Genomic DNA, 24,466 nt, shown 5'->3' with positions numbered 1-24,466 from the left:
GAATTGAACATCTTTTTGGCTATCTTGACATATCTCAAACACTCTTGAGTAATTTGATTACTTCTTCTCGCCGAGAGGAACATCCATGCCATGACGTCCAACATAGCCCGACACTTCAGCAGGCTTCCATCCATGCTTCTGCAGCAGAGTCTCATCCTTGAGGCGATACACCTCGACCTTGAGAGGACGGCAGCACTTGATCATCTCATCCTCACTGGCCGCTCCGAAGCCCCAGAGCGAGAGATCACCACCGGGGCATGTGCCTGATGCATCTGTTAGTGGACTATACAAATAAACTTGAAACGGGCAACTCACTCAGAGCCATCAAGAGATCCTGCTCAGCGAGGAACTCAATGTGGTCACCAGGCTCAGCTGGCGAAGGGTTCATGAAATACCGTCCCTTCTCATCCAGACCCGTAACCTGGAAGATGTTGATAACATCATGCACATCCTGCTCGTTCAGACCATAAGGAAGAACAGCCCGGGTGAGGTTGGAGTGGCATTGGAAGTTGTACTGTCCGCCGCTCAGAACAGTGTTGATGTAAGGATCACAGCGCGTGCCAAGCAGATCGTGCACACGACCGCCGTGCTCATCCTCGCCGTACCAGTCCAGGCTGTCGGTGAGGATAGTAGCTAAGGGCCGCATGTAGGGGAGGTTGGACCACAGGCGGTCGTAGGTGGAAACGTGCGAGGCGTGAAGCTGCTTGGTGCGGCTAGCCCAGAAACGCTCACGAGGGTTATGAAGGTTCCAAAGGTTCAAGTCGCCTATTATAGGTCAAGTCATCAGCCAAAGTCCAACACATTCACAAACACACTCTCACATCTCCGCATTCAACCCCACACTCGACTCAACTGCATACCAACCTGGGGACCCTCTGGCGTGCTGATCTTGACAATCGATCCCGCCGGGGCCTTCCACGCCCTCCCGGACCGGATAGGCAGAACAAACTCCTCAATCAACTCCCTCGGCGCCTCCCGGATGGCAGTGTATGCATCCTTATCAACGGTGAGCACCGACCCGGGAGAGGGGAGGTAAGCCGGGACGGGCTTCTTGATGGGCTTGCGGTTCTTGAGGCGTTCGGCACCGTTGGAAGACATTTTGAATGATGATGATTCTGACTGAGAAAGATCAGGCTTTGTCTCGTGGTTATAAAGTCTTGAGGTCCTCCACCCCCCCACTTCACCTTTGGCCGTCTGTATCCGATGGCGGAGATGTACCTCCGACCCCGGGGTGGAGAGGACGCTATCGTGGAGGGGTGATTAGCTAACGTGATGGTATCGCGGGTGGTTGACGTGCTTTGGCGGGGTTGTGAGTGAGGTTATCCCCAGGTTTGGGGGGTCAGTCTTTGAGGATGGGAACACGCACATTAAACACGCATTAATAGTGCACCATGGATTTCCTAGCTTGGTATGTCCTCATAGTAATGGTTTCAGCACCCTAGTATATTTACTACACTCTGTCGCGACTATTGTGGTTGCGCTTGTAGGCCGTGGTTATCACGCAATGGTCTTGATGAGTCCAATCAACGTAGTTGCCTATCGGCCGAGTTATTTAAGCTTAATACGCAGTAAATACCCCCAGGGTATCCATTACATGCCCAGTTGAACCACCCCAGTCGCTGTTGTATCAAGTTGTCGGCCCTGGGATCGACACTCAGTCATCTGGAACCCCTTGAACCTACATGCGACAAGCTGCAGATACCCATTATTTTTTGCAATTGCAATGTATCAAATTTCTCTCATCATGCAGGTCCCGTCAATCAAGAGTCTAGAAGGGATAGAACCTCACGAATGAGCGTCCCTCGTGTCGCAAGGGAGACACCACTGACACCCCTCCACATTGCAACATGCGCCCAGCTGGAATGACATTCTCAATTCCAAGACAGGGGCTCATTCCCGACACGAGAATTGGATATCTGTCGATCCAATGGCTTCGTTTCGTGAGGATTCGTGGCTTGTCAACGGGCGCGATTAAAGTCTCCCTTGCGTCGACTGTCAGACGCTTTATACGGCTGGTTTCGCCCCTCTGCCACGCCCCTCTTGTTCAGCAAGCCAATTTTTCTTCAGGCCATGAAACCGACACAATGGTGGTAGTATCTGGCTCACCATGGGCCAGGAGGCTCATCTTTGTCGCCATTTCTCTCAATCTCCTTATGTGGTTGTTTGTCATGCAATCACAAGTCGCAATTCATCGCGATGACCTCGTACAACCGCTCCCTCAAACAGCCGACGAAGCCGTGATCGCAGCAGCGGAAGCAGCAAATGGTCCGACGGCGACCGTTACCGGATCCAAAACGTTTCCGACATTTCATTCCTGGAGCAACTTTCAGGTCGTGACACCAAAGAACCAAAAGACATATCCCTACCGCAAGTTCAAGAGCTCGCCGCATAGCCCGCCTCACATCAGCTGGTCGACCAACGGCAAGCAGCAATCCAAAGGATACGTCTTTATTACACCGCAGTCCAAGGGAAATGAGAAGGGTCTCAAGCAGGAGGCTTCCTTCATCATGAAGACCAACGCCGAGATGATATACGCCCACGAAGAGTCCATCGCTAGTGAGGGCATGGGGGTTCAGGCCCTCGAAGATCAGCAGTATCTGACCATTTGGCGAGGTGTACACAGGAACGGCTATGGATTCGGCGAAGTGGTTCTCCTCGACCATCAATACAAAGAGACAGTCGTTAACCTGGAAGAGAGCATGTCCGCCATATTTGGTCAAAAGTTCCCCGGCAACCTAGACTTTCACGAAATGGAGCTCACATCGAGAGGAACGATTCTCGTCACGGCTTACAACACCACGGCTGCGGACCTAAGATTGATCGGAGGCCCTGTGGACGGCTATGTCGCCGATTCCATGTTCTTTGAGATCGACATCGAGACCAAGGAGATCCTCTTCAGCTGGAGCTCCCTCGAGCATTTTAGAATTGAAGATTCAATGCTTCCCCGCGTTACAACTATGGGAAATGGAGGTCAGAGGAACCCCTACGACTTTTTCCACCTCAATTCGATCCAGCTCGTGGGCCACGACTCTTTCCTCATCAGTAGCCGCCACTTCTGGTCCGTCTACCTGATTTCGCGATCTGATGGACGAGTACTCTGGGAGTTGAAGGGGAACAGCAAGGGAGGAAGCTTTGGAGCTCTGCCGGCTCATGGACGATTCCGCTGGCAGAACCATGTCAGGGCACACAACGCTACCTCAACGGGCATGATGATTAGCATGTTTGACAACCACAACTCGGAAGAAGACAACGGCAAGACACCATCAAGAGGTCTTCTTCTGAAGTTGAGGCTTCCCCCTGATCCGACGGAAAAGCCCACCGTCCTCCGCGTGCTGCAATCCGATAGGGCTCGCTTCTCAACAGACTATGGAAGCTACCAACTGGACCTCAGCAACAACAACCAATTCGTGAGCTACGGCGAAGGCGGTGTAGTCCAAGAGTTCGGCCCCGGCGACGGTACCGACCTCCGCTGGGAAGGCCACTTTGGACACGACGACTCGGTGCAGTCCTACCGAGCCTTCAAGCAGACGTGGCACGGCACGCCCGCGCAGTGGGACCCAGCCCTCGTGGTGGAGAAACCCAACGATGTGGTGATGGGCTACGTGAGCTGGAACGGAGCGACAGACATCGAAGCGTACAACGTGTACACCGTCGAGCCAGGCGTGGCGATGCGCCCCCTCGGGAAAGCAGTAACCTGGGGTTTCGAGACGGGTTTCGACCTACCTGTTGCTTTCAACAAGACGACCTGTCTCATGGTGGCGGCCGTGAGGGGAGGGCAGGAGATTCGGCAGTCTAATGTCGGATGTATAGAGGGGACAAAGTTCAAGTCGACGTTCAAGGTGGTGGAGGACAAGAAGACGTCAAGGACAGGGGGCATGCTTCAAAAGATCCTGGGAGGTCTAGCTTGATATGGCAAGTGTGTCATTTTTCTAGTTTACAGCGAAATGATGGATATTCAACATTTACAATAATTCGTTTCTTTCAACTCGAGGTCAGTTCGCGAGTGCAACGTTGCCGGATAGTATCATCAAATCAGCCACAAAATAGGTCCGCCTATTGCAACGTGATGAGCTGCCATGGGAGCTCGACAACCTCACGTCAGGCTACGGAATTACCAGGCTCCGAAAGTGCCGCGAGCACCTCGTCACACTCCTTGAGGCAAAGGAACTCCTCGAAGAAAAGGGGGGTATCGAGAAGAGGGCCTGCTACAACGGCCCCAAACAGAGAGGCTGCGATAAGGGATACTGCTGGGGGAAGTGTAACCGAGGTGTCAAGGGTGTTTGGTGCTGGTGGACGTCGGAGGATGGTACTGGTTCTTGGATTCAGTGTAAGAGCGATAAGGATTGCAACACGATTTACAACAAGTTCTCGATGACTTGGGGCTGCAGTGTTGAGAACTGCAAGGCCTGTGGATGCGGCTGCTAATGGACTTTCACGACTACACTTGAATTGTCTTTTGTCCAAGCCAGTCTTTCATGGCAGCTCAAGGCTGCTGAATATGATGATGAATAGCCATGAGTGGGCATGTTTAGGGATTAGGGGTGAGATACGAGAATTCTGAAAAAAGTGATGAATAAATGAGAATTAGAGTGTTTAGCTGCCAGCTGATTATGGTTCCACGAGAGATGCCACTTCACACATGATGCCTTCAGAGACTGAAGGAGGATTCAGCCCTGACGTTTTGAGTACACAGTGCCGATTCATACCTAAAAGGCAAAATATTCGTGCTTTGCCTCAAGATTGGCGACCTCGACTGCAACAAGTTCTCTTGCATTGCCTGGTTTGTCTACCTTGCCAGTATTCAAACCCGAACTCGACATAACCCGACCTATACGAATAGTTTCATCAGCACAGATTGGTAATGATCGACACAATTTTCAACCTTGTCACACAACACCAGTCCAATCACCCAAAACAAATCCCCTACCCGTCAGCAAAGCATATACTCGGATCTCGGGTCAGCCTAGCCCCAAGTAAGACGACTGATCGACGTGTCCCGCGGAAGATTATATCCAAGACAGGATTCAACTGCCGTAGCCAATCAGGTAGTCACACAGTAGTTCAGGATCACCTCGCTGGGCAGGGATCCGCAGACCAGCTTGTGCGATCAGCAGAGACATCGTGAGCTTCATCAAGACATTGATGTTGTGGAATGTAAGCGCGGAGGGCGAGTCTGGCCGAGGGGGAGGATGATCAATTTACCTCAAACTACACCGCTTGGAACGATGATGGATGAAATCTATAAAGGGTTGAAGCTTCTCCCTGGAACTGATATTCTTTCACCAACAACACCAAAAAAAAGAAACTTCTCATAAGCCACACTGAACTAGGTCTTTAATACCTCCACCATGAAGTTCTACACCGAGATCACCCTCATCGCTGCCACTGCGGCCACCCTTGCCCAAGCTGCCACGGTCAACGTCTGCAAGGGCCAGGGCAAGACTGAGTGCATCCCTGTTGACGCCCCGGCCTTTATCTGCACAAACCTAGTCTCTGCAGGTAAGAAACGGCTCCCCAAGCTGCAAGCTATGAACTCTAACATAGATCGGTAGACGGACGTCCCTTTATCTCTGGATACTCTGATGGTGCTGTCTGCGACATCTACAGCTCGCCCAACTGCAATGGTATTGGAAACACGGTTGATGGTGCTGGGTGGTCCAAGTTTCCCTTCAATGTTTGGTCTATTGAGTGTTAAGGGGCGACCTTCAAGAGACTATACCTTGCTTGTAGAGGCAGGTTGTGTTGGAGGGACAAGCTTTACGCCGAGCTCTTACATCTACCACAGTTGTTACTTGGAGTTTAAATGAAATCATGAATATTGGGATCCATTGTGAAGGTCATGTCACCGGTTCTTAACTCGTTTTTTGTGAATGAGAAATCCAGGCATTTCATTTCACCTCTTGGCTCATTGCCAGCCCAAGCTCAGCATGGCCAAATTCACTAGAAAGCGCACCACTATTCAGAGCGATAGTTTTAGATTGGGCATAGTGATTGTATCCTAAATGGCTTCGATAACCACTAAACCATGTTGACTTGTTGAAGAAGGCTGGCACTTGTAAAGAGGTCTGAACCGCTTCAACGATTTGCCAAGGGTATTCTTGATCTTGTTCGGTAACTCAAGTCGAGGCCTATGTAAAAATCGAGAGGAATGATATTAGTGTATGTTCCTAGAACTAAGAGGATCAATGGAGAGCATGAAGCATAACCTCGGGTGGTGTCTGAGTTGCTTTCTAGTTCACTGCTCAAGATCCAAGGCCTGCACTTTGGTTTCATGCCGCAAGCAGAAACTTGGAAAGTCATAGAACTGTAATATTTGCACTTCAATTCGCCTTTACTCCGAATACCGGACGTGACTATGAGCCGCGGGTCGTGCTCCTCCTTGCCCCCAACGCCCCTCATGAGTACGAATATACAACGCAAGCCACAGCATTACTTCTGGCAACTGAAACCGAAACCCTTTACAAGAGTGATTATAACCATATAAGGAATAACGGAAGGGTAAATGCCTGACCCGAGAGAGATAGCCTATTGAAAGTCAAACCACCCACCCAAGAACGGATTTCCCTTCCCGGCAAACCCAAGATGAGGCCATCTCACGCAGAATGATCCGTCATAGACGCAAGCGGGATCAAATCCTCTCAAAACGTGGGGAAATGTTGATATGAAAACGGTCGAGTGCAGTGAGACATGCCGCTCGTGTCACGTCGGCAACAAGGAATGTGGATATCAGTGGCGACGGATGTTGCACATGTGCGGAACGGGGTCAACGAGAGCATCGGCAAATAGGAATGGGGCTTTGAGGGTAAGAGTTATTGGGCAGCTGAAAAAACACGAGAAAACTCAAAGAGAGGGGGTTGCGCATACCTCAATCGAATGATTCTTGGCAGAGGGGAGGAAGTTAGGTTTGGTCAAGTCCGGCTAACTCTACTTAAAGAGGCTTCATGCCAGTGTCAAGCGTTCAGCTCCTCATCCACACTCATCCTAGCCATTCAAAACATCCCCGTATTCATCAAAATGCCGTCGTTTACTCAGAATTTGATGGGCGGTTCTCTTGGGACCAAAGGCTCTGACCTCCCATCCGCAGAAGTCAAAGCTGCCATCGACGCATGTGCTTCAGACCTGAGACACATCAGCAAGACCATCCATGACAACCCTGAGCTCGGCTACAAAGAGTTCACAGCCCACAAGGTCATCACAGCCTTTCTCGAGAAACAGGGCTTTGCCGTGACTCGACATGCCTACGGCCTCGAGACCTCCTTCGAGGCCGAGTACGGATCTGGCGGCCGTCTCGTCGTCTTTTGCGCCGAAATCGATGCTCTCCCCGAGATTGGCCATGCGTGCGGCCACAATCTTATCGCGACCTCGTCCATTGCGGGATTCGTCGGCTTGGTCGGCGCGATCAAGGCGTCTCCCATTAAAGGACGCGTCCGCATCCTCGGCACTCCGGCAGAAGAGGGCGGCGCAGGAAAAGTCAAGCTTTTGGAGGCCGGCGCCTTCAACAATGTCGACAGCGCTATCATGATGCACCCGACAGCTGATCATGCCTTTCCCGAAGGCATTAGAGCGCTGGCGGGCGTCAAGTTCATCGCCAGCTTGAAGCTCAAGGTCGAGTTCCGCGGTCACACGGCACACGCTGGTGGAGAGCCTTGGAAGGGACTCAATGCTTTGGATGCAGCTGTCCAGTCGTACAACAACATTTCCATGTTGCGACAGCAAGTGCGGCCAGATGAGCGTATCCACGGAGTGATTGAGGACGGAGGAACTGTGCCAAACGTGATCCCCGAATATTCGAGGGTGAACTATTACATCCGCAGCCCAACCATCAAGGGTGGAAGGGAGCTGCTGGACCGAGTCAAGAATTGCTTTGAAGCAGCGGCCAAAGCAACAGGATGCGAGCTGAACTACATCGAGTAAGATCCCATGTATACCCATGACGAGTATTCTACTAACTTTGAGAGGGCGCCCGCTTACACAGAGCTCCGCATAAACGACACTCTGAGCTACGAGTTTGCCAAGATCATGGGAACTCTCGGCGAAAAAGTGATCCCCAGAAGTGACGAACCCTTCACCTTTTCCACAGACATGGGCAACGTCTCGTTCGCAGTGCCCTCATTCCACGGAGCCTTCGGAATCCCCGCACCCAAGGACGCGATGCCTCACCAGGCCAAGTTTGCCCAAGCGTCTGGAACAGAGGTCGCTGTTGATATAGCCCTGTCTTGCGCCCACGGCATGGCTTTGCTGGGATGGAGGGTGTTGACCGACGATGAGTTCGCGGCGGGGGCTTGGAAGGACTTTAACACTCCGGATTACCCCGACCAGGAGATAAACACGCGGGCGGAGATGAACGCCATGAGGGTCATGTAATGGATATGAGCGGGCGAGCACATACTGGACATTTGGGCCAGAAAGCATTACTGGCTTGGTACAAGACGGGCCTGTAATTCGGGCATGGGATACACGCGGAAGAATGCTTTGCAGACCATGGCTGCCATTGATAGCAAATTGCTTGTCAAGTCTTTAATAAAGTATACATGTCGGAATCAAGAAGTCTCTTGGGTCGCGTGTGTAGTACAGGCTTGAACTTGCGAGCCACCTTTCATGGCCACTTCATCATCAAAACCGCAGGCTCGCATCGCTACTCGAGCTACCAGGGCATTGATGCAGTTACCATAAAGCTGAGGAATAACCATAAACTAGCTCTTTATTGGCCGTTTATCTTGTTCGGCAGGCTTGTTTTGCCTGGCAGCTGCGAACACCTGGTAGCCAGTGTTCACTCATGGGCGAGACTCTTTATTCGAGGCTCTCCTCTGCCTCAATCAAAAACTCTTCACCTTCTCACCAGGCCACCTGCAATCCGGAGGTACGACTTCAACCACCGCATCATCAACACATCCCTCCGAAACCTCCCAACGACGGTCAATATCCACGATGGCTTCCCTTCACCGCGGAAACACCCTAGCCGCCGAGGGTGATCGACCCGCGGAGCAGCCAGAAGGCTCCTCGAAGAATACGATCCAGAGCACTACCATTGATGCAGCCCGGAACATGGAGCTGGTGCTTTTCAAGAAACCTATACTCGACCTCAGCCCGGTCGTCACTCGCAACACCCTGGAGGATGTAAGTTTCCATCGTCATTGCTTCGGTCGCGCCTTGAACTCTACTAACCAGGGTACCTAGTTCGCTGAGCTCATCCCGGGACTCGACCAAGTCCTTTTGGGCCGTTTGAATGAGAGCGAGTCCGTCTTAACCTCCCATACACTCTCTCTGATCTTCCCATCCTCTGACAAGCTTCTAGGGATGCCCAGCCGAACAACCACATCCTCGAGGCCGATGCTCAACACCGTCAAACGACTTGGGCAGACCTCTTCGCCAGTCCCCTTTCACCCTGGTACAACCCCTTCGCCGGTCCCTATGAATCCCGTGACGCGGGCTGCTTTGGCTACTACCCTCATTTGGCCAGCCCAAGCTGGAGTAGCCGTGTTCGCGAGCAGGAGGTTGAGTTCCTGGGCATCAAGGATCTGGAGGCGGCTGCGATATCTGTTCTGGCTAGAGTGGCGCCCCTGATTCGAAAGATCGAGGCAGCCACTAAGCTTGAGGAGGTCGATTGATCGTTCATGAGGAGAGATGTGGACAAGGGCAGGACACCAGAAATGTGTATTTGCCATTGGGGATCACTCTGAGGTCGGATTACTCGGGCTAGTAGTCAAAGTCACATGGCCATTACAGATTCATCAGGTACGCATGTTCGTGATTGTTGTTCTTGGTGGCCTTTGAAGTTGATGGGAATGACAGCGACGAAGGAACGCCGTTGCTCGCCCTTTCCTTTCGGGTGACGCCCATCGCAAGGAACACCTGCCTCAGGGCGAGCAACGGTGCAACAACGAGGACCCTCAGTTCAACTTGACCCTGTGTGACGGACCCAGATTGTTTTCTCTCGTTCATCGCGCTGGTTTTCTAGAGTCTCCATTCACAACTGCATTCCGTGTGCGCTCATAAGCATCATCTCGCGCTCTCCGTGGCATCGAACTCGCTACAATGGTTGTTCAACAACCATCATCTTCCGTAGTATAGTGGTCAGTATGCAAGCTTGTCACGCTTGAGACCCGGGTTCAATTCCCGGCGGGAGAGATCGCCAGCGTCTTCAAGACGCGATTCCTTTTTTCTTTGTAATTTTTTGCACTTGTTGGATTTTGAAATGCTGGTTGAAGATCATTCTCGTGGTGTTCTTGCATGGGAGGTGGTTGTCTGAGCATCGCGGGGTTAGTGAGCACATGCACTAAACTTTAGTGGGTGCTCCCCTGTATTTTGGAACGTGTACCCACGCCCCTTCCCCGGCCGGTCACCTTTCAAGTCCATGTGTTTACTTGCAATTCACAATTCCCATCCATTGGATGCCCGAGATATCGGATAGGATGAATGGCAATGTAGCATCCGAGTGATCACAAAATATCTTCAATGCCGACCATCGTATACTGGGCGCAAAATGGGTAAGACCTCACGGAGGTTGGTCGCCAAACAGGCCGCTGAAGGTGGCAGTGAATCACCAACAAGCGGTTGCACCAACACCAACAGCACTTCATCGAGTCTGCCTCGCCAGTTGAAACAGTACGGCTGCTCAAAGCTGTCTCTAATGGTGTAAACGGTCTGGAAATATGGCCAACCTCATACGCGAGGCATGCGGGAGGCCGTACCGTACAGCTTACTCCCATATATATGAACCCTCATTCCCCTCGGCCAAGGCAACTCTTCAATCTGCCTACTTCCACCTCCCTTTCTACCGCGATTCATTCATTTGAAAAATCAAGCGACGAACTAAGAGAAATTTCCCTCCTTTTGATCACAATGCACGCGATCGACTCCATCTTTTGTTGCCTCGCTGGCCTCGGCGCCTCCGCGCCCATCGAGCCCACCGAGGCGATTACCAACGAAAAGGCAGTCATCACTCAACAACCGGTTCCCTACTCGGACGATGCGGCAGATCAATTCATCAACATCCTCCAAACCCACAAGGGTTCCCGCGATGAGCTCCACCGACGACTGAACGAGGTCGTGTCTGCCAACGGGTGGACTGAGAGCCTCGCCGAAGCGATCCTACAGAAGATGGAGAAGCTAATTAAGGAGGGAGCAAAGATGGCCCAACCCATGGCAGATGCGATCAAGAAGGCGATCGATACCGCTCTGGAGTTTGCAAAAGAGCACCCCGTCTATACTGCCCTCATTGCGGTGGGCACTATCATCGCCATTGGCGTACTGGTCATCTTCGACTTGGCTTGGGTATTGAATGCCCTCGGTTTCGCGGCGAAGGGGCCCCGTCTCGGCATGTTAATCCGAAGCTTATATTTTATTCCCTTCTGACGTTGCACGCAGGCAGCTTTGCGGCCCGTTGGATGAGCCAGATTGGCAATGTGTCCAAGGGTTCCATCTATGCCTTCCTCCAGAGACTGGGAATGGTGTTGAAGTAGACAGAGGTCTTGCTTGATTGGTGCTCGGTGATGACTGCAGAGCTCCGAGGACGGACTATTCGACTCGGGGGCATGTGGGAAATCTGCATCCTTGATCTTGGTTGCATTTGGCGACGGCATGTCTGATTGGCGCTCGGCTGCTATGAGGGAGCTCCGAGGCGAATTCCGGGCATGCGACAGGCACCTGCCTTGATGGCATTGTTCTGTAGGATATTGCTTGTTCTTTTGAGTGCCAGGTTTAGGCAATAAACACTGCCAAGTCATATCACTGATCTGTATCTCAGCTTGATTGACCATGGCCGCATGAGAGAAGGCGCATAGCGAGTTGATTAGACCACTACGAAACAATTGAACTTTGTGAAGTTGTGACAAAAAGTTGCGGATCACGCATGTCCCACGGCACAGCATTTGCAATCATGGGCTCCGGCGATCGGCAAGTCAAAGTTGCAATCATCACGACATTGCCAACTTTACCCCGCCATCTCCCCCACGGTCTCCATCTCCAACAAGCAACGAATGATTCATTTCTCGGCCTTAATCCGATTGTCCGAGGTCCAGATCAGTTCGATCATTTAAATCTCGCCTAACATCTTGATTCTGCGTCTTCTCCATCCTCTGTCAACTCTTATTTGGTCCACCAGATCCAGTGTCATGCCTCTCCCTACAGCAACCATTTACGAGCCGGCGACGGCTGGCTTCACTGGCTATCCTTCACGGAGGAGCGTCGTTCACAGTACACAGGGCATTGTAGCAGCGCCTCAACCGCTGGCAGCCAACTGTGGTCTTGAGGTTCTGCGAGCCGGAGGAAACGCCGCTGTAAGTCGCCCATGCCATGTCTAACCCTGCAATCATGATGCTGATAAAGCCAGGATGCTGCTGTTGCAGTTGGTACGTCGAGGACGGTCACAGCTGGATAATGACTAACCTCAATAGCCGCCGGTCTCAATGTCACCGAGCCCGTCTCTACCGGCATCGGCGGTGACATGTTCCTCCTCTACTACGATGGCGCCACCAAGCAAGTCAAGGCGCTGAACGGTTCCGGCCGATCAGGAGCCAAATACACGCTCGAGAACATCCGAAAGGACCTCAAGATTGCCGACGGCACCATCGGCCAAATCCCTCTTCATGATGTGCTTGCCGCGACTGTTCCTGGCGCTGCGGCTGGATGGTACGACACGGTTGAGAGATTCGGCAGTGGAAAGCTCAACTTGAGCCAGATCCTTGATCCTGCTATTAGACTGGCAGAAAATGGATTTCCTGTGTCTGAAATCGCTTCGCATGCGGCAAGTTTTCTGTCCCGAATTAAGACTCTGCTAACGAGACTAGTGGCGATCCCAAGAGCAGCTATTGCGAGATTCCTCGCCCAACTATGCCGAAATGCTCAAGAAGGATCCCAAGGCTGAGAATGGCGTGAGAGCACCTGGGCCCGGCGAAGTCTTCAAGAACCCAACCCTTGCACAGACATTCAGAACTTTAGCCACAGAGGGCAAGAAAGGTTTCTATACCGGTCGCATCGCCGAGGAAATCGTCAAGGTTGTCCAAGATCTGGGTGGCCGCCTGGAACTCGACGACTTGAAGCACCACCTGGAAACAGGCACCCAAAATACAGAGCCCATATCAGTCAAGTTCCGCGGCCAAGGCCTTACAAGCAAAGACCCCAACGGAGGTGTCGAGCTGTGGGAGCATCCGCCAAACGGCCAGGGCATCGTCGCACTCATGGCCCTGGGCATAATCGAGCAGCTGGAGAAGCAGGGTAAGATTCCTGTCTTCAAGCCTGAGGATTTTAATACGACACCGTATCTGCATGCCATCATTGAGGCTCTTCGGTTGGGCTTCACGGACGCGAGCTGGTATGTCGCGGATCCCGACGTGACAAAGGTGCCGACAGAGGGCTTGATCTCTCCCGAGTACCTCGCCGAACGCGCCAGGATCTTTGATCCTTCGAAAGCCCATGACGGAGTCCAGCCCGGAAACCCGTCATTCATCTCCCCCGCCCTTCAGAGCTGCGATACCGTCTACTTTACAGTCACCGACTCTGCTGGTAACGCCGCCTCCTTCATTAACTCCAATTACGCCGGCTTCGGTACCGCCATCGTCCCCAAGGGATGTGGTTTCACCCTGCAGAACCGCGGAGCCAACTTCTCTCTTGACCCCAAGCATCCTAACAAGCTCGAGCCTCGCAAGCGACCCTATCACACCATCATCCCCGGCATGGCCACCAACCTTAGCGACGGCTCTCTTCACTCTGCCTTCGGAGTTATGGGTGGATTTAATCAGCCTCAAGGCCAGTTGCAAGTGCTTCTGGGACAAACAGTCGCTCAGTTGAACCCTCAACAAGCCCTGGACGCTCCACGAATCTGCATCGGAGCTGGTATGCCAGATGAGGGTAACGTGCTGGACTGGACTGTCCATGTTGAGGAGGGAATACCCGAGGAGACTATTGAGGGGTTGAAGAAGCTGGGTCATAACGTGGTTGTTCTCAAGAACTGGAAGAGAGCCATGTTTGGTCGTGGGCAGATCATCCGGTATACCGTGGATCCTGACGGAACACCAGTGTGGTCTGCTGGCAGTGACCCAAGAGCTGACGGAGGAGCATATCCCCAGTAGAGGTGTTTATGACGGCATTCGAATGATAAGAATAATAAAACAATCTTTCAATAGTGAAGTCCCGGGCGTGCATGACAAGATGCCAACATACAATCCCAAACAACATCCTCCAACTTCATGCTTGTGCCAGCAACGCACCATAACGAATCACATACTGTACCGCCTTCTCAGGAACCTGCCCGAGAATCCCTCTAAAAGATGGAGATGACTCTTGGTATCGCTCTAGCAAGCGCCTCCCGTTTGTCGGGCACATTTAGGATTTCCTGTTGATTACCGACAAAAGCGCCAACCCGTCGAATGATCCGATAACCGTACGACTCACTCTGTAGGGCAAAAGGCAATTCACCAAGATACCAGACCTCGATATTAGGTGTACCATCTCCGAATAATAGATCGGATTCCCCAAAGGGAGGGTCAGTGATCAATGTGGCAAATATACCAGTCACTTCCATGACAGTGGCTGCTTGGAAAGATTTGGGGAATGTGGTTTCCCTAAAAGACACAATTGCCTGATCCCTGTGAGGGGGAGTGGACTTGACTGCGTCGAAATTCCTACTTGCGTCGACAGGGACCTCTTCACTAGTCCAGTCCACTACCCATGATGGTAGCCCTGGCCTCCGGCTGCGTCGGGAAGTGCCCAGTGCCGACAAGACATTAAGGCGATCCTCGAAGAGTATGATATTTTTGGTTGTCTCGGTGAGAACATGGCACAAGGTGTTGCTAGCTGAGTAGTCGGGAGTTATGGCGTACCCGGGGTGAGCAAGGCCAAGAAGGGCGTAAATTCGGTCCCGATCATCAGACGCCTTGAAACCTTGAGAGCGAGCAAGAAGAAACGGGAGGCTATATGCATCATCCCATTCGGCTTTTGTCTTGAGCATGACCCTGACTATTCCTACTGCCTCCGCGGGATTTCTAAAATGCGTCGTGGAGTTTTGTGGTTTCATTATCCTGATGAGACTTTGAAGTACAGTGCGATCGTATTCATGGCCGAGATATCGCTCGAGTGCGAGCTGGGTCATTATCCAAGGGAGATGATAACGCCCAGAAAGAAAGGTTGCCTCAGCCGACACCATAAACTCCTGAAAGACCCAAGCTCTGGTCCACCAAGGACTTTCAATCACCTCTTCCCAGAAGGTGGTCAGGTTATCGCCGGGATTTGCGGTTGGTTTACCCCGAGATTGCCTTCGTGGTCGCTTGCCGTCTCCGTAAAAGGCTTTAATAAACCATTTCATGCCTTTGCCCTGAGTATCGGACGTTGACAGGCAAATGAGAGTCTGCTGTGCACTGTGATAGATGTCCCTCATAAATCCAACCTGATGAGATCTCTCGGAAAGGTCAGCTTGGTTGATGCAGATCTGATCCGCCCACAGCAGAAAGTCTTCATCGCCGGGCTGCGTCGTCCAAAAGTGCCGAGCGCATGCCAACGCGTGGCAGAGGTTGGCAAATACGTTGCACTTGACACCATTGACGAGGATGATCTCTGTATTTCGTGGATCGCCGGCGCAATAAGAGATGGCCAAGTATTTGCCTCGCACTTCGGCAATAGGTGCGCTGGGCAGTAACTCACACTCCACAAATCCACTGCCGGAGTCTGGAAGCACTTTAAGAAGACGAATCTCTCGTTGAGTGGGATCAAGTGTCTTGTATGGAGTTTCCGATAGGAAGCTGCTGTTCTCTGGGGTGCAAAAAATGTCGTGTCCAGGTAGGCTCTCGTCCTTCTGGCGAGGAACCAGGGACTCGCCGTCTTTGCCATCCATAGCTGTCAAAGGACCAGACGTTTTGGTAGCGCAACCGTTAGATTATCAAGGTATGATCTCGAGATCCGTATTTTCGATGCAGAATTCGTGGATGGAGAGGGAAAGATGATCAGAAGAAGGGGGGAAGCGTCGCCAAGAGAGGGAGCCTTGTTCGAGGCTGAGTTCATGTGCCCTCCCAGTCTGTGTTTCGTGGCGCAGGGCACGCAGAAGCTCAACACCATGAGAGCCTGGTGCCCAGAGCCTGGTTTACAGAACCCGGTTCACCCCACGGGCAAGCGGGCAGATGGGTAGGCGGTGTTCTAATGTCAAGGTCTTGTCTTTGCTTCAACTCCAAACAAAAATTGAAGCAAAGAAAACTTGATGCATACTCGTACTTCCACCGATTCCGTGATTGGCTCGCTGCCCCCAAACACCTGTTGATGCAGTATCCAACGGGGCTGTGTGCCTAGATACGCAATCCTGACCGGGATTGTTATCAAGGCATCTGAATCAAAAACTCAGCTCTCATGCATGATAGCGGCGCTGAATCTTCGATGTCATGATCATCGCAGTGAAATAGAGCAAGAGGACCTCCTAACTTGGCTCAGGGTCATCAACAAACCTCGTATTCCGAGGGAGCTGCCTAGCTGCCTGCCTAATAGCTGAGTCTTCGACCAATAAGAGGAACTTCTGTGGCGGAGTTGCGTGGCATTGAAGCAGCCCGCAAGGCAGATTTGGCACAACGACCAACAGCACCTCCACTTATTGGGCGTTTCTGCTCAAGAGCTGAAGCAACTCAACTTTAAGACTACTCACCTGCCTAGAAGCCACAAAATACATATAGTTTCCACAATTACCGAGTGGCTTGTGTTTGGCTATGTGCCATTGGCAATCAATAACACTATTCCACCACGATGACCTCGGCTAACTGTACTTGCCCTCTGGCAGACTATCAGATGACGGTAGCCGATAATGGAAAGCCTACTGACACAATGACTAACATAGCCGAAGGACTTGGACATAGTATCCGAGGCCGCAAGAACGATCATAGGTTCGCTCACATTGTCAAGGCATATCCGTCGCGTTTCACGTCGAGCGCTGGCATCTTGGGACATCAACTCCTGAAGTGGCACAATCGTCTTCACCTACAGGGTCTAGTTGAGATGACACATGAGTTTCTCTGTACGGGTGGGAATGGACCTCTTTTTTGGCCTGATGAAAATGGGAACGGACATGAAGATCCATTGAGGTATTCAGAAGATCGGAATGAGTAGGTCACACCCTGCTGTAACAGCCATATCCATTGCTAACCTCGCAACTTAGAATCTTTGAAGAAATGGTCCGGTTGTTCTTCAAGATCAATCAGAACCAGAGAACCAAGCAAAAACGCGTTTCACGCTCGCGCAGAGCCTCACAGGATCATGGACGAATCCTCAATGCAGGTTCGGTTAACAGGCGGCCTCCGGTTAGAGAGGCGCCTGTCAGAGGGCGAATTCCGCGTCCGACAAAGAGCCCAGATGACTTTAATGTACCTCCCTATGCGACCGCGCGCCTCACTTCCTCAGACTATTTTTGCTAACTATCATGCAGATAAATCCCCAGGATCAGAATAGGACCACAAACAACCCTCGTCGTAGAGTCAGCCACCGGCGAGATCATCGGGGCAACCCTGTATTCAATGTGTACTCCCCCGGTGGTCAGAGTAGTGGCCCTGCAGGTCCATCTCGTCGGGAACAAGAGATTGCTCATGAGCTCGTTGAGAGACCTAGAGACTCAAGAAACGCTGCCATGACCGATGCTCCAACTCAGCCAAACGTAGATATGGATAACACAACTCACAATGGAACAGGCAATGGACCCCCACAGCCGGTGAACATGGACAAAGCATCAGAGGCTCCGAGAGAACCAGAAGACCAAGAGGGTGCAGACCATGACAATAGAGCCTTCTGGCCATCGTCGGGTCAATCGCGAGAAGTACCACAGAGTCGCCAAGGACTATCGCGAGGCCCCTCCGAGCCAGATGCTCAGCCTGTCGAGGAGCCAGCGTCTCCCAGGTCAGAATCCAAGACCAGCCCCATCTTGGCGCCTGCGACACCTGCAGTTATTCACGGTGTCTATATCATTTTCAGTGTCCAGACCTTCCCGTGGCTGAACCAGATATGGAATCCCGACAGGCACTTTTTCCATTACACACTCAAGACCTTGTTTGAAGAACTACCCTGGCAGGGGCCGTTCCACAAGGTGGTTATGTTGCTGGAGTTCCCAGGCGGTGTGATCATTGAAGATGTGCAAAGAGATGACGAGATGAGGTTTAGGGTCGTCTTGGCGCGATTTGAGCAAAAGATTGAGACGTTAAGAATGTGCTATGCGGCCACAGATAGAGACGTTGTTCTGGAGATTTCATTGGAGCCGATCGGCCGTTACCAGGAACCCAGCGAACGAATCCGGGCTCTGCTAGGGGGGTGCAGGCAGTAGGGAGGGTTGCTTTATTAGACAGTATAAACATGATAGTCATTTTTCATAGATTTTATAGATTTCTATTTTATCAGTTAGCTAATTTGCCCACTGAAAGACATTGCCTGAGATCTGGTGTTGGTGAGTAGGTAGTGAGGCTCCAGCTACCCTTGAGCAGCCACTGGAAATAGAGGGATGGATCTGCCGACAAGCTGGTATTCGAAGGGACTCTGTCCCTTGCAAAAGGATGGTGATAAAAGCTTCTTTTCTTAGAATACGCATGAAATGTAGGACCTTAAGACTTGCTGGTCTTTGTGGTGGTGTAGTTGTCCAGTAACAAATTGACCCGCATGATTGAAGGTCTCTTCACAGCTCCGGGGCATGACGTGTAAAAACATGGGCCGAAAGCGACATTGACGTCCCTAAATATTATTGGCGTACCTATGTAGCACTTCTTCGGACCTGCGCTCCGGGTGTTTAGCTTCATCATAGCCCGAGGACTTGATATTGCAGGTAGGTAGGTGAGTAAGTGGGTGAATTGTGTTGAGGAGATCCCAACCCAGCATTTGTCAGCCATTGAACTCAGGAACACCGAATACCAACAGCAAATCCCTTGATCGATGCAGAGATGAACCAGAAAAATTCTATTCTTTTCGCTGTACTTTATTCATCGCCGTACAGAGGTATCTCATGCCCATGTATCCATTACATCTCGTAGGTATTTGTACACTCGGACCCGGTCCAGCTCGGATGCCCTCTTTCGTCTACTCCTTCTTGTCGCCCTCGCCGAGCTCTCCCTCGAGGATCACCTTCTTCTCCTCAAAGAGCTTGGCCAGGTCGCCGTTCTGGTGCATCGAGACGAGAATATCGCAGCCTCCCACAAAGTCCTTCTCGACGTAGAGCTGGGGGATCGTGGGCCAGTCCGAGTACTCCTTGATTCCCTCTCGGAGCTCGGGGTCCTCGAGAACGTTGAAGGCCGCAAACTTTTCGGGGTTGACGCCCTGAAGGCCGAGGATCTGGATCGCGGCGCGGGAGAAGCCGCACTGGGGCATCTCGGGGGTTCCCTTCATGAACAGCACCACCGGCGCCGATGCGACCGCCTTGTCGATGGCTGCCCGGGTTTGGTCCGAGAGCAGGCGCGCCTGGAAGGGAGTGAGGGGGGAGACGGGGGCGCGGAAGAGGGAGGCCGAGGAGCGGACGGCGGCGGGCCGGGCGGCTTGCCGGAGGAGGGACTGAAGTCAAAGGTTAGTGAACCGGAGCGAGAGCGGGGCGAAGCCGGAGGAGACATACCGAGGCGACCGTTCGTGAGAACATGTTGGCAGCTGTGACGGGAAAGTGGTGAGAGGGGAGGATTGGCGGCGCAAAAGTTGATTAGAGGCCGGATGGCGGAGGAACTGGATTAGGTCATGCAAAGAGGATGTTTCGGTGCCGTCCCCGGAGAACGGTGGCGATTCGCCAATCAGAGGGCACGCAATTGGTGATGCCTGTGGCTGATGAGGTGCTCAACTGTGGCTGGTGCTGTGGCGATCTGGTTACTCCACCCGGCCCCGGTATCAGCTGCAATCCGGGAGAGTAGCCGGTCGAGGCACGAGGCTCATGACCAGACACCAAACAAAGCTGAATCGGCTCATGTTATTCATACTTTTTCAAGAACCGGGAATCTTCAGCTGAAATCAGTCACGTTGTCAGGCCATCGGGAAGGCGGTTCCGGAGGGCCAAGTGCGAGAATCGGCGCTGCCCCCGTGATGCTGTAGAGTTCGTCGGATGACGCGGGGTGATGGCGGGGTTAGATAAAGGATGGCATCCTCTCTCGAGAAGCCGGAATGCATTCATAGCCAAGCTTTGGATTCAATTGAATTCCTCAATCATATCATATTTTCTTTATACAATATAACCGAATTGCCTCGAGTGAGCCGACGCAAGCCCTTGACTTGAATGCACTCCACCACACTGCGGCTTTAACCCGTCACATCTCACATCTATCCGGATAGCTTCATAATCACATTACCACCTTAGCTGAATAATCGTCTGCCAAGAAACCTCATCGACCTCGGAAAAAAAATCTCGGATTTCCCCCACGATGCTTCACATCATTCAAAAGGGCCACGACGCCCACCACGATCACCTCATGCGCAACTCTATCGAAACCCTCGAAAAGGCCCGGAATGATGGCAAGCGCCATATCCTCCTCGCAGCCTCCGGATCTGTCGCGACGATAAAGCTCGTCCAGATCATCAAGGGCCTTAAGCCTCAGACGAATATCTCCATCCGCATCATTCTCACGCAATCTGCGACCCAGTTTCTCTCTGGCTTGTCAGTTGAACAGCCCACGGTGGACGAGCTCGCTCACCTGCCCAACGTCGACGCCCTTTACACTGACGCCTCCGAGTGGGCTCAGCCGTGGAAGCGCAACGCCCCAATCTTGCACATTGAGCTGCGACGATGGGCAGACGTTCTTGTGATTGCACCACTGAGCGCAAACACCCTAGCCAAGGTCGTCAACGGCATGTGCGACAACCTTCTGACGAGCGTGATTCGCGCCTGGGACACCACAGGAGCCGTCGATGGCAAGAAGAAGAAGATCTTGGTGGCTCCAGCCATGAACACGTGCATGTGGAACCATCCCATCACGGCGACGCAGATCCGCGTGCTCGAGAAGGACTGGGGCGGCGAGAACGGTTGGTTCGAGGTGTTGCGTCCAGTCTCTAAGAATCTGGCGTGCGGCGATACTGGCAATGGAGCCATGATTCCTTGGGAGGATGTTGTTGAAGCGATTGCGGAGAAGATCAAGGCATAAGGATAAAAAGAAAGCGAAAGGGATTAAATGAGAATTTGTACGAGAATTGATTCGGTTAAGGGTTGATTCATGTCCGATAGTTACTGGAGGTTGGTTTAGGCGTTTGAGGGACATCAAAATGGACATATTGGGTATGCTCTGTGGAAAAGGCCTGGTAGCGTGCTGAAGGATTTAATACATGACCATGATTGGACTCATCACTCACTCACTCACTGAACTGAATGAATGAATGAAACTGACTTTCTATTAACAGGAATCGGCCGTGAATATTTGTCTTGTCGGGTTCAATGGGTGCTTATGGGTGGCAGGTGCGGCCAGTGACAGGCAGGAGCCGCTCCTTCCCAATGAAGTTGCAATAGCACCTGCATCAATTTCGCACGAGACAGATTCAAATCTTTCCATCGGCATTTTCTCTTCACCCACCACGTTGCCCTTTCATCATCGCAAACATTCCTACTGACTTATCTCTCGCTGTCGCCCATCGCCTCTCGTCATCTCGGAAGGGCGACCATGGACTCGTCGTCTCGCCTTTTTCTCAACTCAACCTCCAGTCTTTGGGGGGGCGAAAATGCATGCTCTTCCAGCCTGCGCGCACGCCTTCGTGATGATCACACCCCGGCGACGAGTTCCTCTACGAAGCCGGCGCCGTACCAGGACGTCTACCAGCAAGTCCAAGCATGCCTAGGGAATCATTTGCTGGCCCCAAAGCCCTACAAGAAGACTACACAGACGTCCGACACCAAAGACCCAGCAATCCAACTTCGAGGCTAGTTGCAACTCCGGCTATGGAAGATTGAGAAGGCTGACATCAAGTAGAGGCGTTTGCTCGGATGGGCATGAACCTTCACTCATCTGCAATTGAGCATCTCGTGCAAGCGCATTCCGAAGTGCAGTCCAGGATCACCCGCTTCTCCAATGAAACTGGCGCGACTTTGTCAGAGTGCAATAATCTCTACTCCAACATTGCCTATCCGCTATCGGCAACTTTGTGCCACTCTGATAACCATCCTCGGGCGACAATTGCTGCCCACTTGGCCAACCTGAAGAATGATATCGCCGCGGCGAAAGACGAGATCCTTCGGCTCAGCGACGAATAGGATGCTTGCTGTCGAAGTGAAGCAGAAGCTTGGAGTGCCTTGGAGAAAGAGCTTGAAGACCAAGGTCCGGGGCTTACGGAACTCGATAAAGAAACAGCAAAGATGGCGTATGTGTTCAAGGCGGAGGCAGAAGAGATTGTCAAGACTAAATGTGGACTGTTGGGTGAGATTGAAAAGGTATTACTTCACTCTTCACAAGGTATTGCGCTTGCTAACTTGTCCAGGAGTTTAAAGCTGATATACAGGCCGAGACGTTGAGAATGATGCAGAACTTCTTTGTTGACGAGTAGTATGGTTGTCATGTAACCCGAGCTGTCTTTTGATCTGCGTGGAGAACTTGGAAGAGATGTCATAGACTCACGTATGTATTGCCATCGCTCAGACAGTCAGCTGTGTCTATTTTATTTTATTTCTCATTACGGTCTGCAGCTATGCCGCCTCCGCCTCTTCGTGTCGATGCAATATGCACAGGACCACCCTTGGTCCCTTTTGTATCAAAATATCCGCTAAACGCCGTCCCATGAACTATTCAATGTAAGAATCCTCTGCTCTACGCAAGCACTCGTCTTTTTGAAGCAGGCTTATTGCTTCTCGGGGATGACAACACCCCAGGGGTGCTGGGTGCGGCCGTACATGATGTCACCCAGCCAGCCCTTGATCTTGCTGGTGACCTCTCCAGGCGCACCCTCAGCACCCATGGGGATGTTGATGTCCTTACCACGGTGGTGGATCTGGGAGACGGGGCAGATGAAGTACTGAAAAGGATGTTAGCGATTGACTGGTAAATCATTCAACTGGGTTCAACTTACGGCAGTACCAGCAGCGAAAGCCTCAATGATGCGGCCTTCCGCGTCGGCCTCGATAACCTCGGCGATGTTGTACTTTCGCTCGGTAATCTCGAACTCATCGCCCAATCGCTCGCGGGCCAGCTCGAGGCAGCTTCGTCGAGTAACACCATCGAGGATCAGCTTATCGTCAAGAGGAGCAGTGATGATCTCCTTCTTGCCGTCCTTGCGCTTCCAGATGACAAAGAAGTTGCTGGCACCGGCCTCGGTACACTCGCCCTGAGCACCGTACAGCCAAAGAATCTGGTGGTAGCCGCGAGTTCTGGCATCGGCGGTGGCCAGCAGGGAAGGACCGTAGTTGGCGCCGACCTTGGCGTAGCCGAAGCCACCGACCCAGGCGCGGACCATGTCGTCGGGAGAGGTGTGAAGTCGCATTCCACCGGCGGGAGCGTCCAGGCGGGGCATGAAGGTGACAATGATGTAGAGGAGGGCGGCCTTGGGAGCAGCAACACCGAGCTGAGGAGCGGTGCCAATGACGGTAGGACGGATGTACAGGAAGTTTCCAGGCTGGTCCTTGGGGAGCCACTTGGGACCATCGACGGAAAGAAGGGCGATCATGAGCTTCTCGATCTCGGAGGGCTCGAAGATGGGGAGGGAGATTCGGCCGGCAGACATTCGGAGACGAGCAGCGTTGCGGTCAGGACGGAAGATGCGGAGCTTGCCATCGTAACCGCGGTAGACCTTGAGACCCTCGAAGCACTCGGTAGCGTAGTGCAGGACCGAGGCGGTGGGCATGAGGCTCAGAGGGCCATAGGGCTTGAGCTCGGGAGCAGCCCAGCCGGTGGACTGGTGCCAGGAAGCGAGGACCATGTGGTCGGTGGCGATGGTCTCGTCGCCGGCGTGGGCAGAGGCCTCATCGGGGACGGCGCGGGGGTTCTGGGTGTAGGTGTAGGTGAGCTTGGAGGCGTCGAGGGGCGCCTGGTTGGATTGGCCGTTGGCGATGGCAGGCTGAGCGGCCTCCTTCTTGTGGATGGCGGCAGCCGTCAGGTTGACGTCCTGGGTCTCGACAGCGGAGGGAGCCATGTTGATGATGGTCAATTGGGTGCAATTGGGTTGAGTCGAGGTGTTGTTGGGGTGAAGAAGAGATGATGTTGATGTGACTCAAGTTTACAGCAACAAAGAGGAGGTGGGAGCTACAACAAGCACGTCAAGCAACACGCACTATTAACAATCAAAGCAACAGATGAGTCTGAAGAAGCAAGAAAGAAGAAAAGAAGCAGAGTCAAAATGGGGACTGTAGAGGCAAACTTTATAGAGGGGGCGTTTGCTCCCCTGGACTCATGACTGTGACTCTATTGTCTTCGCTCTCCACCAAAAACCCTTGACTAACGTTAGAGGGAGCGCCGAGAAGGGGGCCAGGTGACCTGTTGCAAAAAAAAGTCCGTCCCCGCCAGCCCGGATAGCCCGTCTCTGCCCGCACCGCTCTCGGCTCCGGCGTAGTGTTTTTTTCTTCTCGATAACACGGGAG

General features: G+C 52.5%; 10 protein-coding genes and 1 non-coding gene across 11 annotated transcripts; 8 read left to right on the top strand and 3 right to left on the bottom strand.

The window, feature by feature from the left end:
- Positions 1–57: 57 nt before the first annotated feature.
- On the bottom strand, positions 58–1,098 carry LRP88_07283 (urea carboxylase-associated family protein; the record flags this gene model as incomplete). Its single annotated transcript, XM_083243815.1, has 3 exons — positions 58–263; positions 316–765; positions 861–1,098. The coding sequence occupies 3 exons, from the start codon at positions 1,096–1,098 to the stop codon at positions 58–60; spliced, it is 894 nt and encodes a 297-aa protein (XP_083101039.1).
- Positions 1,099–2,084: 986 nt separating this feature from the next.
- LRP88_07282 (ASST-domain-containing protein) lies at positions 2,085–3,908 on the top strand (the record flags this gene model as incomplete). Its single annotated transcript, XM_083243814.1, has 1 exon — positions 2,085–3,908. One exon carries the CDS (start codon positions 2,085–2,087, stop codon positions 3,906–3,908), a length of 1,824 nt encoding a protein of 607 aa, XP_083101038.1.
- A 1,440-nt stretch (positions 3,909–5,348) lies between these two features.
- LRP88_07281 (uncharacterized protein) lies at positions 5,349–5,695 on the top strand (the record flags this gene model as incomplete). Its single annotated transcript, XM_083243813.1, has 2 exons — positions 5,349–5,499; positions 5,553–5,695. 2 exons carry the CDS (start codon positions 5,349–5,351, stop codon positions 5,693–5,695), a joined length of 294 nt encoding a protein of 97 aa, XP_083101037.1.
- Positions 5,696–7,014: 1,319 nt separating this feature from the next.
- On the top strand, positions 7,015–8,364 carry LRP88_07280 (M20 family metallopeptidase; the record flags this gene model as incomplete). The annotated part of the gene is made up of 2 exons (XM_083243812.1): positions 7,015–7,910; positions 7,959–8,364. The coding sequence occupies 2 exons, from the start codon at positions 7,015–7,017 to the stop codon at positions 8,362–8,364; spliced, it is 1,302 nt and encodes a 433-aa protein (XP_083101036.1).
- Positions 8,365–8,928: 564 nt separating this feature from the next.
- LRP88_07279 (uncharacterized protein) lies at positions 8,929–9,608 on the top strand (the record flags this gene model as incomplete). Its single annotated transcript, XM_083243811.1, has 3 exons — positions 8,929–9,117; positions 9,178–9,236; positions 9,296–9,608. The coding sequence occupies 3 exons, from the start codon at positions 8,929–8,931 to the stop codon at positions 9,606–9,608; spliced, it is 561 nt and encodes a 186-aa protein (XP_083101035.1).
- Positions 9,609–10,056: 448 nt separating this feature from the next.
- LRP88_07278 lies at positions 10,057–10,128 on the top strand. Its single transcript has one exon. It is a non-coding gene; the product is annotated as a tRNA-Asp (tRNA).
- A 714-nt stretch (positions 10,129–10,842) lies between these two features.
- LRP88_07277 (uncharacterized protein) lies at positions 10,843–11,355 on the top strand (the record flags this gene model as incomplete). Its single annotated transcript, XM_083243810.1, has 1 exon — positions 10,843–11,355. One exon carries the CDS (start codon positions 10,843–10,845, stop codon positions 11,353–11,355), a length of 513 nt encoding a protein of 170 aa, XP_083101034.1.
- A 758-nt stretch (positions 11,356–12,113) lies between these two features.
- On the top strand, positions 12,114–14,069 carry LRP88_07276 (nucleophile aminohydrolase; the record flags this gene model as incomplete). Its single annotated transcript, XM_083243809.1, has 3 exons — positions 12,114–12,282; positions 12,396–12,721; positions 12,789–14,069. 3 exons carry the CDS (start codon positions 12,114–12,116, stop codon positions 14,067–14,069), a joined length of 1,776 nt encoding a protein of 591 aa, XP_083101033.1.
- Positions 14,070–19,023: 4,954 nt separating this feature from the next.
- LRP88_07275 (monothiol glutaredoxin GRX5) lies at positions 19,024–19,573 on the bottom strand (the record flags this gene model as incomplete). The annotated part of the gene is made up of 2 exons (XM_083243808.1): positions 19,024–19,491; positions 19,550–19,573. 2 exons carry the CDS (start codon positions 19,571–19,573, stop codon positions 19,024–19,026), a joined length of 492 nt encoding a protein of 163 aa, XP_083101032.1.
- An 814-nt stretch (positions 19,574–20,387) lies between these two features.
- On the top strand, positions 20,388–21,056 carry LRP88_07274 (flavoprotein; the record flags this gene model as incomplete). The annotated part of the gene is made up of 1 exon (XM_083243807.1): positions 20,388–21,056. The coding sequence occupies one exon, from the start codon at positions 20,388–20,390 to the stop codon at positions 21,054–21,056; it is 669 nt and encodes a 222-aa protein (XP_083101031.1).
- Positions 21,057–22,734: 1,678 nt separating this feature from the next.
- LRP88_07273 (aminotransferase) lies at positions 22,735–24,021 on the bottom strand (the record flags this gene model as incomplete). The annotated part of the gene is made up of 2 exons (XM_083243806.1): positions 22,735–22,908; positions 22,963–24,021. The coding sequence occupies 2 exons, from the start codon at positions 24,019–24,021 to the stop codon at positions 22,735–22,737; spliced, it is 1,233 nt and encodes a 410-aa protein (XP_083101030.1).
- Positions 24,022–24,466: the final 445 nt, after the last annotated feature.

The sequence above is a fragment of the Fusarium phalaenopsidis genome, assembly GCF_050370095.1.
Source record: "Fusarium phalaenopsidis strain FUZ10S chromosome Unknown contig_32298, whole genome shotgun sequence".
NCBI classification, from domain to species: Eukaryota; Fungi; Ascomycota; class Sordariomycetes; order Hypocreales; family Nectriaceae; genus Fusarium; species Fusarium phalaenopsidis.
This window is presented reverse-complemented; position numbering and strand designations above follow the sequence as displayed.